The following is a 15,911-nucleotide window of genomic DNA, read 5'->3' as shown; positions in this document are numbered from 1 at the left end:
CTCTTCCTGCGCGTCTGGCCCAGGCGGACCTGCAGCCGGAGGTCCCTACCCCCCAGCCCGGCTCGGGCCGCAGTGTGGCAGCCGCCGATTGGCTGCGCGGCGCCTGCGTCTGGCGGGCGGGACCGGCTGGTAACCGCCGAGTGGCCGGAGTGCGGGGCGGGGCCGAGGCGGCGAGCGCGGTTGGGAGGGTCCTGGGCCAGGGGTTGGGGCTGGGCCGGGGTGAGTCGAACCCGGGCAGCGGGCGGGGCGGGGCGGAGCTGGAAATGGGGCGCTGCGAGGTTGGGAGCACACCCTGAGCTCGTCGTGCGTGGGGAGAGCCGAACACAGGGGGCGCCAGAGCCGGAGGCGGAGGAGTGAAGTCAGGGCTGAGTGGGCGGAAGAGAGCCTGGGCTGAGGGGAGGGCCGGAAGTGGGAATTGAGAGGAGGAGCTGAAACCCGAGGGAGCGTTTAGGTGGACACTTGGGACTGGACACGTTTTCAAAATGTCCGGCTGTTGCATTTTGTCCAATTCCTCTTAACTTGGTTTTTCTTTCGGCAGCCGCCCTAAGCCCTCCCACGACCGCCTCACTGCGTTGCCTGATTCGCTCAGGTCCGGGGGGGTGCCCGAGTTCCTCTTTGTCCAGCCCCAGGTCTCCTCCTCTTGTGGCTGCTGCTTTTAATTGGAAATACTGCCACATAAGTGAAGGTGCCTGGCCACTTAATCAACTGTGCAGTATCTCTCTTACGACTCTTATCTCCTTTTGTTTAAAAAAACCTTGAGTCTTGGTATAATGTGTTTGTCTTAAGGGCAAAGAGAGTAGGAGGAGGGGAAGAAAACCTCTGATCCTTGGTGCAGCTCCAAGAAGGAAATGACACTTGATTCTTCCATTTTCTTAACAGACATGGCCACTTATCACCAAGCAGGACACATGCAACTGCCCCGAGCTGATGCCATTCGTTCACGTCTCATTGATACTTTTTCTCTCATCGAGCATCTGCAAGGCTTGAGCCAAGCTGTGCCACGGCACACTATCCGGGAGATACTTGGTCAGCAACCTGTTTCTTCACTAGGATAAATTTAAGAGTCCTCTCCACACTCTCCAAAGAGTAGAAAGCAGACAATTTTAAGGGTGGAAAATTCAGGGGAGATTGCCTTGGTTGCTAGTTTGGAGGTTACACCAAACTTGGTAAATCAAAGGCTTTATTAATAAAACTTTGAATCTGGGAGATAGAACCCATGTCACTCACTTTTAGGCCTAGGATAACTACTAGCCCTGGCTGACTTGGAAGTTTCTACCAAAGACACTAAAACTTTGAGGGCTGAACCTGTTGCCTTTATTCTTGGGCATGGACAGTGTTGGTCATAAGCAATGTATTAGCTCTTACTCCAGACTGTTATTAGTTGCTGTGAGACGTAGCAGCAAGGCGAGTCCCTGCACTAGGCGGCCCATTATGTAACCAGTATCCCTGCCCCCAGTCCTACCTACTCTTCATATCCCCCAGAGACTTCTCTTTATATTTATCCACTATCCCTTTTTTGTTTTTGGTGTAGATCCTTCCCGTCAGAAGAAACTTATGTTGGGAGATCAACACCAGCTTGTGCGCTTCTCCATAAAGCCTCGTCGTGTAGAACGGATTACACATGGCCAGAGGATGATGAGCAGCCTTCGAGTGCGCTGCAGTCAGAGGCCACCTCTTTCTTTGTGGGCTGGATGGGTCCTTGAGTGTATCCTTTCATGCCAGTCATTTTTATCCCATGGATCTCCTGTCTTTCTTGTCTCATCATCTACCTAGTGACTTATTTTTCCCTTTCCAAACTCCATTTTCTTATTCTCACTGGTTCTGTTCTTACCCATATTATTTCACCTGCACAAATCAGAAAGAACTCCTCTCTGTACATTTCCTTAAGAGAAGATAGGTCCTCTCTTCACAAACTTCATCATCTTCCTCATCTTCTTGAATACGATTGTACTGATGGTTGAAATAGGTGAGAACTGACAGTGAATGAAAGAGGAGGCGAGTGGGACTCATTTTTCCTTTAAATTGATCGTTTTTGAATTTATTTGAATTGTGATAGGGACAATTATATTAAGTCTCCTGGAGCAGGATTTTTGCAACTGCTAAGACCTAGAAACATTTGGAGGGCTCTCGAGAATGTAATAGATATAAGGTGGTCTAGACACTTAAAAGTAAGGTGTAATAGATTCACAAGGAACTGGAGATGGGAAGACCAGTTATATTTCTTGTGTCGGTTTAGTCTAATATTTGTTTAAATGAATCTTTTCTATTAGAGATATTGGTGCCTATTAGTGAGTGATCCAACATTACATTTTTACAAGTGTGTTGAGAAAGATTATTTAAGTAGGAATAAGAAAGCTCACAAAGTATGTAAAGTTAGGTACAACTAAGACATTAGATGAGCCAAAAAATGACTTAAAGAGTAAATGACTCTAAAAGAAATCATAAATTGTATGAAATGCGTTAGAAACAAAAGAATGTCTGGAGAATCTGTGAGCTCATTTGATTATCATCTCAAACTGACTGGTCAGAAGTGATGAAGGGCAGTAGAAGTACTCACTTCCTTGTTTCATCCTCACTGTTTTAGGGAATTTTCTCACTTTAAAATAGTCTTTTAATGCACTCAGGTCAAAGATAATTAAATACACAATAGTTCATGTAATTGACCCACTACAGTATACTATACATTTTTTTGTGTGTGTGAGGAAGATCAGCCCTGAGCTAACATCCATGCCAATCCTCCTCTTTTCGCTGAGGAAGACTGGCTCTGAGCTAACATCTATTGCCAATCCTCCTCCTTTTTTTCCCCAAAGCCCCAGTAGATAGTTGTATGTCATAGTTGCACATCCTGCTAGTTGCTGTATGTGGGACACTGCCTCAGCATGGCTGGACAAGTGGTGCGTCGGTGCACGCCTGGGATCCCAACCCAGGCCGCCAGTAGTGGAGCGAGCGCACTTAACCGCTAAGCCACGGGGCCGGCCCCAAGTATACTATACATTTTTTTTTTTTTTAATTTTCTTCTTTCTTTCTTTCTTTCTTTCTTTATTTTTTTGTGAGAAAGATCAGCCCTGAGCTAACATCCATGCTAATCCTCCTCTTTTTGCTGAGGAAGACCGACTCTGAGCTAACATCTATTGCCAATCCTCCTCTTTTTTTTCTTTCCGCAAAGCCCCAGCAGATAGTTGTATATCATAGTTGCACATCCTTCTAGTTGCTGTATGTGAGACGCGACCTTAGCATGACCGGAGAAGCGGTGCGTTGGTGCGTGCCCGGGATCCGAACCTGGGCCGCCAGCAGCGGAGCCAGTGCACCCAACCGCTAAGCCACGGGGCTGGCCCTACTATACATTTTGAAGTGTTTTATTTCCTCCCCATGGAGGAGAGAGTTTTAAACTGAGTCACCCACATTTCCTATTACTTGTATAATAACTGGCATGTATTTGCCTTGTGAGGTTAGGGATATAGTCGTAAGCTTTGGAATAAAGTAAATAGCGGTAAATGTACAGGATTCCCTGGCTCTAATGGACAAATCAAAACAGCATAGCACTAACCATTCTGTTTGGTAAAACAGCCAAACATGAAACATGATCACTGTGCCAGAGGATAGATGGATTGCCCAAGTGGAAATTACCTGGCAAGTTCATAAAAATTGTGTCTTATTAAGTACATTCTCTCGGTAGAAAGGCAGGAGGGATTTTGCAAAGGGAAATAATTTGTGACTAACAGATTTCTTTGAACAAACTAATTTATGTGATAAACAGTAAGACTTTGTTTAGGCTTTTAAAACACAATTTTTCCAGATCACAAAGAATGTTGTTATACATAGGGAAAAAAATAGTAATTAACAAACTTCTTTAGATCGAAGCTCCCCAGTCTTTTTTGTATTGTGATTTTGCTTGCCAGTAATATGTGTATAATCTTGAAAACCTCCTTAGGAGTTTTAATCATTTCATTATTTTTATGTGATATAAAAAAGCAAGTTAAAGTAAAAATAATATTTCAGACTAGCATATTATTAAATAGTGTATTTTAGTGTTTATTATATAATTTTAATAATCATACTATATGAGCAAAGTTTTACTTTTGCCATTTTATAAGTGATTCATGCTATTTTTGAAGAAAATATATGATTTGTCTACAAATGAATTTTTAAATGACATTATATATTGGTTTGGGGATCAAATATATTTATTTTCTGTATTAAATTTTTTTAATTTAATTAAATTATTTTGTTCCTTTTGAAAAATTGAGATATAATTGACATATTAGTTTCAGGTTTACAACATTATGTATTACATGTTAAATACATGTTTTATATGTTAAAGTGTAGATGGAAATTTAATTATGTGTTAGGGCATAAAAAATAGAAAAAGCCTATTTTCGCAATAATATTGGTAATTCTGCTTTGCACTTTAAACGTCAATGGGCTTATTTTTTATCACTTTCATATTTTGTTTCTAAATGATGAGAGAGAGAAAAGGAAGATTTGGCTCATTTGCAAGCCTTTCTCTAAAAATAACACATTGCAAGTGTGAATAGTCCTTATTTCCAACAAAAAACTGAGTATAACATTATATATTATATTTTTGAGGTTCTAGACATATCTTGATGTGCAATATAATATTTTTGATCAGCTGAATGCAATTTATAGAATCTGATGAAGATCATTTTGAGATAAACTTGCAGAACTATTTTTACGTTCTTCATGAAGTTATGTTTCAACATCAGGGTTCCTTACTTTGTTATGGATGTAGTTGGCCAAAATATTACTAAAAACAATAACAATTTAAAACTGTGTAAGTGTCAAAATCTACACAGCGGTTTGTATTGCTCAAGGTGATTGAGAATGGTCTTCTGATCTTATTAACTGATAAACATGTCAGTCATAGTGCATTTGGAGACTCTTAGATTGTTCTGTTTCAAAGGGAAACATGTTAAATTATTATTTAGCTTTTAAGCCTATTTTCATCTCAGTTTTTTTCTGCAGCACGATCTAAATCTATTAAATGTATAAAAGAGACGAAGAGGGTTGAAAGATGAAGGCAATGAGTTAAGAAATAGCAATTGCAAATAATAGGGTTCTAGAGAGGAAATTTAGGATTCAAATTGGTTTGCTGAACAAAATCAATTTTAGGCAGAGAAGAAAGGGAAAGTTTTAAAAGCTAACAAATAAAGAACCAAATAATTTCTTGGTTGGTAACTCAATATGCCCCATGAATCTGGCTTCTTGTTTCTACATTTCTTATAAAGCACATTAGATACCATGGCCCTACATTTTCATTCTGTTCTCAAGGTCTGTTGCTTCTTTGTGAAGTTTGGGACTGGGGTAACAGTACAGCATACAGGGTTGGTGGTAGTTAAGAGAGCAATCCCTTGGTGGCTGTGTGACCCCAGAGTGGGAAGGCAGTGACTTGCAGCTATTAGACATACTGATACCAGCAGGAGATGAGTCGTAGCTATTTTTCGTGTTCAATTCTGTCCTCTCCTGTATTTCACAGGCTGAAGCAACAACAGTGTTAAGAAGAGAAACTCAAAGAAAAATGGAATAGCAGTGGGCACAACTGTGGTTTATACGTTTCTGATCATTCTCTATCATTCATTTTCCCACTTCCTATCCTTTATTCAGTCTTTGTTCTACTCTCACAGAATTGCTTGAATCCTCAAATACCAAACTGTGGCCACTGAAGCTGACTCTGGAGGTGGCAGCTTGGTTCATCTTGCTTATTTTCATCTTGGAGATCCTTCTTATGTGGCTATCCAGCTTTTTCCTCTTCTGGAAGAATGCCTGGAATGTCTTTGACTTTTTTGTCACCATATTGGTAAGCATAGATAGCCTGAGGATTAGTTTAGTGGGCTGGGGAATGTGCCTAGTGAATCAAAATGACAAGAAAAATTAAGATAATTAGATCACAGGAAGAACCAAAAATAAAAATGTACCTAACTTCCTTATTTTGATTTTTTTCCCTAAAACTAAAAGTCAGTCATTGCAGGAGTGGTTGGTATTAGCAGCAGGGCAGAATCTAACCACAACATTAACCCCAGCAATAACATCTACCAGTTACTAAGCATTACTAAGTGCCAGGTACTGTTCTAAGTGTTTTACATGTGTTTTCTTATTTGAGCACCACAACAACCCAATGAGATAAGCACTATATTTATCCCCTTTTTATGTCTGAGCAAGTTGAAGTACAGAGTTTAAGTAATTTAGTATAGAAAGACTGAATAGAAAACAATCCCCAGAGAATGCTATTCAAGGGATAATGTCCAAGGAACTATGAAGAAGATGAGGTAAAGAAGGGGCAACTGTGCATGGGTGCTTTTGGGGATATTTTACTCATAATCTGTGTTTCCCACAGTCCCTGCTTCCTGAGGTTGTGGTGCTGGTAGGGGTAACAGGCCAGTCTGTATGGCTCCAGTTGCTGAGGATCTGCCGGGTGCTAAGGTCTCTCAAACTCTTTGCGCGATTCCGTCAAATTCGAGTCATTATTTTGGCCCTGGTCAGGGCCCTCAAGGTGATTTGACTGTTGCAGCTAAACCAGGTGGGCAAGGTGGATGAACATGGGGATTTAACCTGAAACAAGTTTAGGTGCCTTCAAAGAAGGCAATGAAAGATTCTGTGAAATGTTATTGGATGAAAAAGGGCTGGGGATAAGCTGCTGTAGTCTAGAGATGCCTGGGATCAGACTGGAAGTGAGGGTTTGGTGGAGGGTTGCCAGGGTGGGCTTGACTGGGCTGTAGGAGGAAATCAGCCTGGTCTGGCCCAGCTCTGACTCAAGGTCATGGCCTCTAGAGCATGACCTTCCTCTTGATGTTGCTGCTCATCTTCTTCTACATTTTTGCTGTGGCTGGTGTCTACTTCTTTGAGGATTACACCCGTTCAACTCGCCAGGACCTGGAGTACCACATGTTCTTCTCGTAAGCAGGCCTGGGGGAAGCCTGGGTGCGGGGAGAGTATTGGGACAAAAGACTGGGAAGCTAGTCCAAAGTATAGTAATGCAAAAAGTGTAGTCTATTATAAGAAACAGGAATAGAACACAGTAAGGAGAGGGAAAGAGAAAGCAACGGAGTAGTGAGTGGTATTAGCTCTAATTTTGAGGATAGGGCAGTCAGTTCCAAGTTTGGTCTGGCTTTCACAAATTCAAACACACCTTCATCAACCATCTTTATTTTATTTATTTTTTTGAAGATAGACTTGGCTTTATTAAATGATTCATGAATCGGGCAGCATCCCATCTAGCAAGTAGAGAAGAGCTCCCAACCATCTTTGAATAGTAGTATATGCCAGTGGTTAAGCCCTCATATCTATGCCTCATTTCAGTTTCCTCTTTTGAAAAATGGAAATAATAGTAGTACTGCCTCATAAGAGTATAGAAGTGAATGAGGTAGAGCATTTAAGCACCTAGCACAGTACTTAACACATTGTAAGTGATCAATAAATGTTACTGTGACTCTCAGACATGGTCACTGGTTTTGCCCCAATCTCTCGGTGTGGGGATTACACATGCACATACCTATACCTGTTCAAAAGTAAAATCCTGATAAGATCTTTCTAGAGAACTGATTACTAGAAGAAAGTCATTTTGGATTTAGAGGAGATAATGTTATTTATGAATTAGAATCTAATCTTGTCAGCACCTGTCAGGTCTCTCTTAGACTAACAGGTAGTTTTTTAAGAGTATTGAGTTAGGAAAGTCCTGTAGTTCATCCTATTCAGGCCCTAATGTTTTCAATAAATTGTATATGGAGGATTAAGAATGAAAGAAGGAGAATTTAGATACCTTCCTGAGACCTTTTGTGATATATTCGTTATTCATTATTTGGGATCACATGTTTATGTCATCTATCACATATGTCACTAAATAGGAATGATGTTTGCTAAATTTGTGAGTGATCTTCTCTTAGGTGAAGTCCATAGCACAGTGGAGAATGAACTTACAAAAAATGATACGTAGTTAGTGATTCATTCAATTTTTAGAAATTCAGTCAGTACCTATTGAGTACCTACTATGCCCCAGGTACTAATGGAATAGTGAGAGATATTCATAGATTATTCATGATAAAGGAAAACCTAATAAAACAACTCAAACTGAAGAATGATTAGCTGAAAAATTGGCTATGGTAGAAAAGGAGCTCAAGTCAGAGGAAAATACAAAGAAATGCTCTTATGTTGCTTTAAGAGTAAGAATGATACTGTTTCTAAGAGGTTGAGATCTCTGTTCTATCTATACACACACCTCCTTTTTCTTTAGGGACCTGCTGAATTCCCTAGTGACAGTGTTCATTCTCTTCACCATGGATCATTGGTATGCACTGCTTCAGGATACCTGGAAAGTGCCTGAAGTCAGCCGTGCCTTCAGCAGCATCTACGTCATCCTTTGGTTGCTACTGGGTTCCATTATCTTTCGAAATATCATAGTAGCCATGATGGGTAAGCATGAAAGAGGTGAAACCTGGTGGGAGGGGTGGTTGGAGAGAAATTAGAATGAAAGCTAGAATTGGTAGATTATGGATAGAGAGAACCTGATGTAGCAGGAAGGCTTGGGTCCTGGAATGAATATTTCACTTGGTATCTCCCCACCCAAGCCATCTCCCCAGGTCTAGTCACCATCATGTCTCAACTCCTAATGGCCCTTTGGGGCAGTTACTAACTTCCAGAATATCAGGAATGAGCTGAATGAGGAGATGACACATCTGGAGGTTCAGCACAAAGCCGACATATTCAAGCGGCAGATTATCCAGAGGTCTGCTTCCCCACTTTCAAACCCAACTTTAGTTCTCAAGGGTTTCCTGACCTCATTCCCTGTTTCTGCTCCTTTGTCTTGGCTCCATTTCTCCCTTTGTGACAGAAGATTTGCCCCAGGGTTAGAATTCCCCAGCTCTAGACTATTGCCTGATTCTTTATCCGCTCTCTGGGCTTCCCTGCTCTTTTTCACCCCTTTACTACAATTTGTTCTCCTCATTCAGTTTTCTTCGCTTTCTGATCTGATTTCTTTTCTTTTTTCCTTACTATACTCCTGCTTCAGTATAACTCTCCTCACTCTTTTGTGTTTTTTGCTTTGCAGGAGACAAAACCTTTCTCCTGAGGCACTGAGGTCAAGCCTTAGCAAAACCGATGCCAGGTTAGTAGTGTATATGTGAACTGGAGGGGATGCATATGAAGGAGGAGAGGGTAGAAAATTAAAGATGAAGATTGGCTTTGAGAGAGCATTCATTCAATAACTGTTTATTGTAGTGGATTGAATGGTCGCCCCCAAAAATGTAAGTCCATGTCCTAACCTCCTGGAACCTGTGAACATGACCTTATTTGGAAAAAGGGTCTTTGCAGATGCAATTAAGTTGAGGATCTTGAGATATGATCATCCTGGATTATCCAGGTGGGCTCTACATCCAGTGACAAGAGTGCTTGTAAGAGACAGAAGAGGAGAAGACATAGACATAGAGAATAGGAGAAGGAGGTGTGAAGATGGAGATAGAGATTGGACTGATGCAATCACAAGCCAAAGGAAGCTGGTGGATGCCAGGCAACTACCAGAAGCTAGAAGAAACACGGAACCTTCTTTCTTAGAGCTTGCAGAGGGAGTATGGCCCTGCCAACACCTTGATTTCAGACTTCTGGCTTCTAGAATTGTGAGAGAATGAATTTCTGTTGTTTTAAGCTAGCAAGTTTAGGGTAATTTGTTACAGAAACCACAGGAAACTAATACAAGACCTATGAAACAGATGCTATTCTGGACCCCAAGTGTTCAGCAGTGGACAAGAGAGCAGAAGGAGAAACAAGAAACTCATTTATCCATTCAACAAATAATTATTGAATACTTATTAGGTGCTTGGGATAGATCAGTGAACACAATAGGCAATAATAATGCCTACTGTCATGGAGCTTACATACTAGTAGGGAGAAAGAGACAATAAACAATGAACATATTAAACAAGTAAGTTAATATGTTAAAATATAAGCATGAAAAAATAAAAAGTGAGGGGCTGGCCTGGTGGCGCAAGTGGTTAGGTGCACGCGCTCCGCTGCGGTGGCCTAGTGCTCGCGGGTTCGGATCCCGGGTGCACACCGTCGCACTGCTTGTCAAGCCATGCTGTGGCGGTGTCCCATATAAAGTGGAGGAAGATGGGCACGGATGTTAGCCCAGGACCAGTCTTCCTCAGCAAAAAAATAAATAAATAAATAAAAGAGGAGGATTGGCAGACGTTAGCACAGGGCTGATCTCACAAAAAAAAAAAAAAAGTGAAACAGGTTAAGGGGGATTGGAATATAGGGTGGAGGTTGCAGATGGGTTGTAATTTTAAACAAGTTAGGGTGGTCTCATTGAAAAGGTAACATTTGAGCAAAGATTTGCAGGAGGTGAGAGGATTACTATGTGGATATCTATGGGAAGAGTGTTATAAGCAGAGGGAACAGCTAGTACAAAGGTCCTAAGCCAGAAGCATGCCTGATCGGTGTTTGAGAAACAGCAAGGAAGCCATTGTGACTGGAGCAGAGGGAAGAATCATAGGAGATGAGGTCACAGAGATAATGGGGACCTGATCCTGTAGGGCTGTGAGGGCCATTGTAGGGACTTAGGCTTTGACTCTGAGTGAAATGGGAAGCAGAGCAGAGCAGTGACATGAAATGACTTACCTTTAAGAAGCACTACTCTGGTTGCTGTGTTGATGATAGACTGTAGAAGAACAAGGGAAGGAGCAGAGAGACAAGTTAGGAGGCTATGCTGCTATCCATGCAAGAGGTGATGATAGCTCAGACTAGAGTGCTACCAGTGGTACCAGTGAGAAAAGATATATTTTGAAGGTAGAGTCAACAGGATTTCTTGATGGATTGGATGTGAGATTTGAAAGAAGAGTTAAGGATGACTCCAAAGTTTTGACCTGAGAAACTGGAAGGATGGATTAGCTGAGATAGGGAAGGCTGTGGGTGGAAGAGGTTAGGTGGGCAATTTTGGTTGAATCTGAGGTGTCCATTAGACATTCAAGCAGTGATATGTGAGTAAAAGTTGTATATACAAGTCTGGATTGAGGAGTGAGGTCTGGACTAGAGGTTTAAATTTGCATTTAGTAGGCATTTTGACCCAGGAGATGAGATCACCAAAGGAGTGACTATAGATGGAGAAGATAAAAAGACCAAGGGCCGGCCTGGTGGCTTAGCGGTTAAGTGCGCGTGCTCCGCTACTGGCGGCCCGGGTTCGGATCCCGGGCGCGCACCGACGCACCGCTTCTCTGGCCATGCTGAGGCCGCATCCCACATACAGCAACTAGAAGGATGTGCAACTATGACATACAACTATCTACTGGGGCTTTGGGGAAGGAAAAAAGGAGGAGGATTGGCAATAGATGTTAGCTCAGAGCCGGTCTTCCTCAGCAAAAGGAGGAGGATTAGCACGGATGTTAGCTCAGGGCTGATCTCCCTCGCAAAAAAGAAAAAAAAAAAAGATGAAAAGATAAAAAGACCAAGAGCTGAGCCTGGGAGCCCTGTACTATGAAGAGATGGAATCAAGGGGGCAAAGGCTATAGTTGTGATGTAATAGGCATAGGGCCATGGAATAGAGAGCTAAAGCTTGGCCAAATAAGGTGGGATATGGAGTGTGGAAACCTGAGTAAAACTGAGCACAGAAGCTATTTGGTGAGGGGCACTAATAGGGATATACCAGATGGAATAATTGAGGTTGGAAGTGCTTAAGCTCAGATTTTGGAAGCAGTTTGGCTCTCATTGCCTTAAGTCCCAGCCTTAGGGGATGGCTAGGGCCAGGACCAGAATAATGAAGGAACTAGCCACATCTTGTAAATGTTTTTGAAGCAATAAAATTTCCCTTTTCACTTGTAGAGATGCCAGTCAACCAGAGGAATCTTTGGTCTTAGAAGCTTCTCAAGAAAAGTCTCAACACAGTGCAGCTGAAGAGGGTTCAAGAGCATCTGCATCAAAAACAAAAGAGTCCTTGTCAAAAATGAAAAAGTCCTCATCTTCATCTTCCTACTCTTCCTCTTCTTATGACTCCAGATATTTTGACTCTCTTGGTAAGCAGAGTGTTTCTTCCGCTTGAATTCAGACTCCTCTTTTCTAGGAGACATCCTAATCTTAATAGGAGCTCTCCAACTATATCTACTTCCCAAGTTTCTCCACCAGTCTGATTTTCTGGTCTCAATTACTTTCTTTGTGCTTCTTCAGTTCCCCTATGCTTCTGCTTAATTTTGCCTAAGTATGCCTGTGGCTGTCTTTGCTTATCGTACAAAGTGGTCTCTTGCTGATGCACCCTTTTCCCTCTCTGCTTTTCCCCCAATACCGTAGGATTTATCAGCTCTTACCCAACTTCCATGAATCTAGATATGTTTTTAAGAACCATTCCTCCCTCCAGGTCAGTTGGACTGGGAGACTCATGTGCACCAGAATCTGCCTGGGCTAATGGAAATGGATCAGGATGAACGTGTTGTTTGGCCTAGAGATTCACTCTTCCGATATTTTGAGTTGCTAGAAAAGCTTCAGTATAACCTGGAGGAGCGTAAGCGGTTACAAGAGTTTGCAGGTATGGATTTAGGGCAATCATGGGGACCAGGAGTTAAGTACATTGGAATAGCATATATAACTGGAGAGAAGGAGGAGGGTGTCACCTATTTTGGCATCTCAGCCTCTGAACTTCCACCTCACAGCTAAAAAAGGCAAATCCTTGGTTTGGCATGTCACATTCTGGGCATATGTCCTGATTTCTTCTAACCTAGAGAGAACCTGTCAATTCTGCTTCTCCAGTAGGAGACACCTAAATCCTCTGAGGTCTGAGAGCTTATTTCCTAAGAGGAGAGTGTTCAATTCCAGTTGTTGGGAATTATGACAAGGTGGACTCTTGCTCGATTTGGGCAGCCCACCCCATTTTGTACATGTTTCTTCTCTTTGAAGGTGACATTTCAGACCTAAGCAGTAGGGCCTCAGGCTCAAGTTGGATAGCTGTGGGGATTAAACAGTGAGCAGAAAGCCCATAAGTGCCCACTGTCTCCAACTCCCAAAAAAGGTTTATGAGTTATAGACCTCTCTTCCTTTTAGCCCCTTCTAGTGTCAGCCTAGGCAGAGAGAAGTATGTGATTTAAATAAGAAAGTTTGATTTAAGTGGAGAACTACCTGCTCAAAATTATTTTCCCTAAATTTCTCACTTGCAATTTCACCACTTGGAGATTAATTTGGATTCATAAATTTTCCTCTAAAAATACAAAAACTGGAAGAGTTAGATGCCATTTTTTACAATTTAATATGGATTAGTATATCTTCCTCATACCTAGTTGAAATCAACTCCATGTGAAAATAACAATTAGGGAAGAGGAATGTGTGTGTTTTGGGCAAAGGAGGGCAATAAGAGGAATTTATAACGTTGGAACATGGAATTTAGCGCAGGATGTCAAAAACAGACTTCTTACTTCAAAATGTTGCCTAAGGTTAATCCTGCTCTTTCCGATTGTCCTCAGCCCTGCCTTCCCACTTGTTCTCTGGGGAGAACAAGGTGAAAGGGAGAAGGTCGCAAGGTGGCTTCTTTAATCCTGATTAATTCATCTTTGGCAAAGAGTACAGACTCGTATGGCTTAATTTAAAGTAAAGATTTGTGTGGGAACCTAGAACCCAGAAAACCAGGATCTTCACCAAACATTTGTGCGTCCTGAATATTCTTAGCTCTCCAGCCTCACATTCTGTTTCTTAACAGTGCAGGCACTGATGAACTTTGAAGACAAGTAAAGCCGACAATGGATGGCTTCAATATCTTTGGCAAAATATAATGAAGGGAATAGTTGGAAATGGAGAATTCAAAGTATAAATGTCTAATAAATACTGCTGATAATTGCTCAGTGGTCTGTCTCTGGGACATAGGGGATACTGAAAGGTATAAGGTTAGTCGAAAAAGTTAGTTCAGATGCCGATGGGGCCTGTGCTCCTTGGCTTTCTACCCTTTACACAGCTCCTGAGTCTGACTCTTTCCTTGACTTTGTCACCATGGCCCCCACCCTTCCTGCAAGGTCTTCTTCCTATTAAAGTCTTAATTTCACTATTTCCCTCCCTGGTGGATACAGGCCACTCTGGTGGTGGGGGGTAGGAGGGAGTTCAGGAAGGAGATTCCAGGAACTATTAGTGTAACTAATTAAGAACTATTGTTTCCATTGCCTACTCTATGAATATTGCTTAATCTGTACACCATTAACTTTAATCAAGCATCATCTTCACCTGTTTCTGGGCCAAAAGAGAGTCCCTTTATTCCATTTACTTGCCATTGCTCAGGGCAATGATTCCACTCTGTAGAAGCGTTCAAATCAGTAAGTGTCCCATAAATATTTAGTGTTGGGAGGGACCTCAGAGTTTCTCTCTCATCAAAACGGGAACACCTTTTAGAACATCACTGATGGGCCAGCCCCGTGGCTTAGCCGTTGGGTGTGTGCGCTCCGCTGCTGGCGGCCCGGGTTCGGATCCCGGGCACGCGCCGACACACCGCTTCTCCGGCCATGCTGGGGCCGTGTCCCACATACAGCAACTAGAAGGATGTGCAACTATGGCATACAACTATCTACTGGGGCTTTGGGAGGAAAGTAAATAAATAAAATCTTAAAAAAAAAAAAAAAATCACTGAAAGGGGCATTATCCAGCTGATGCTTAAGGTTTCTAGTTACTGGGGATTCATTATCTAGAAAGAATCCCACTCCATTGTTGGGGACTCAAGTCTTTAGAAATGTTTGTTATTAAAAATTCTATCGTTTATTGAGTGCTTAACATAAAAAACACTGAGTTATGCACTTTAGAATGGTGAATTTTATGTTATGTGAGTTATGTCTCAATTTTTAAAATGAAATAAGTAAAGATTATCTACAACCAAGAACCAAGATTATATTTCAAGGAAAAGCATTTTAGTTATTCCTCACAAAATGAGGAACAAAACAAAAATGTTTTAAAAATAAATCTCATATAATGTATTAAAAATCCTATCATAAGAAATATGGCATAGGGCTGGCCCCGTGGCTTAGCGGTTAAGTGCGCGCGCTCCGCTGCTGGCGGCCCGGGTTCGGATCCCGGGCGCGCACTGACGCACCGCTTCTCCAGACGTGCTGAGGCTGCATCCCACATACAGCAACTAGAAGGATGTGCAACTATGACATACAACTATCTACTGGGGCTTTGGGGGAAAAATAAATAAATAAAATTATTAAAAAAAAAGAAATATGGCATAAATATTTGGAAAGAACTAAAAATACTATTTTTAGACACAATTATATACCTAGAAACCTCAAAGGAATCAGGTAGAATTAGAGATAACAAAGGATTTCCATTAAGTACAAATAGAAGAAAAGAAGGCTGGAGGCAGACACCTGGGAAATAGGAACATTTAAGGGATAGGAGGAGGAGGAGGAGCAGCCAGCAAAGAAGCCTGAAAGAGAAGAGCTGAAGAGACAGGAGGATAATCGTTCCAGAGTAATGTGCCTAGAGCCAAGATATAATTTCAAGAAAGGAATGGTCCAGTAAGATCTGTATTGGAGCATTCATTGAACCTGGCAATCAGAATACAATAAACATAATAAAACAGAGTAAGGAAGCATTATTTAATAAATCTTACATATGCTATCTACAAAGTAGATGTTCTTTGAGTAGCTTTGCTCAAAGTGTGGTCTGAGGACAAGCAGAATTAGATTCACCTGGTAACTTGTTACACGCACAGAATCCCATCCTCAGGGCCTATTGAATCAGGTGTTACATATGCACATTAAAGTTTCAAAATGCTTTATAGGTATTTGATGATTGATCCCCTCCTGGCTTTCTATAGCTGACCTTCTCAAATGAATGGTCTATGCATGCTGCGTGGTTCTTTAACTCCCTCCTTAATGAAAATGATCTGGTTTCAATGCTACTGGAATGGAAGTTTATTCAATAAATGTTTGTTGAGTTCCTATGTT

At 41.7% G+C, this 15,911-nt stretch overlaps 1 protein-coding gene across 2 annotated transcripts; it reads left to right on the top strand.

Annotated features, from left to right (window-relative positions):
- Positions 1–278: 278 nt before the first annotated feature.
- On the top strand, positions 279–14,366 carry CATSPER2 (cation channel sperm associated 2). 2 transcript variants are annotated; one of them, XM_058541442.1, is made up of 12 exons: positions 279–1,026; positions 1,532–1,705; positions 1,898–1,966; positions 5,643–5,815; positions 6,353–6,508; positions 6,787–6,911; positions 8,246–8,424; positions 8,638–8,737; positions 9,059–9,115; positions 11,824–12,014; positions 12,353–12,520; positions 13,682–14,366. In XM_058541442.1, exons 1-12 carry the CDS (start codon positions 849–851, stop codon positions 13,711–13,713), a joined length of 1,602 nt encoding a protein of 533 aa, XP_058397425.1. In that variant the 5' UTR covers positions 279–848; the 3' UTR covers positions 13,714–14,366. The 2 variants fall into 2 exon arrangements, with proteins under 2 accessions (XP_058397425.1, XP_058397424.1); XM_058541441.1 differs by lacking the exon at positions 13,682–14,366 and having other exon boundaries at positions 12,353–13,413.
- The last annotated feature ends 1,545 nt before the right edge of the window (positions 14,367–15,911 follow it).

The sequence above is a fragment of the Diceros bicornis genome, chromosome 5, assembly GCF_020826845.1.
Source record: "Diceros bicornis minor isolate mBicDic1 chromosome 5, mDicBic1.mat.cur, whole genome shotgun sequence".
NCBI classification, from domain to species: Eukaryota; Metazoa; Chordata; class Mammalia; order Perissodactyla; family Rhinocerotidae; genus Diceros; species Diceros bicornis.
Note: the sequence above shows the minus strand (reverse complement) of the source record. Positions and strands in the feature narration are given on the sequence as shown.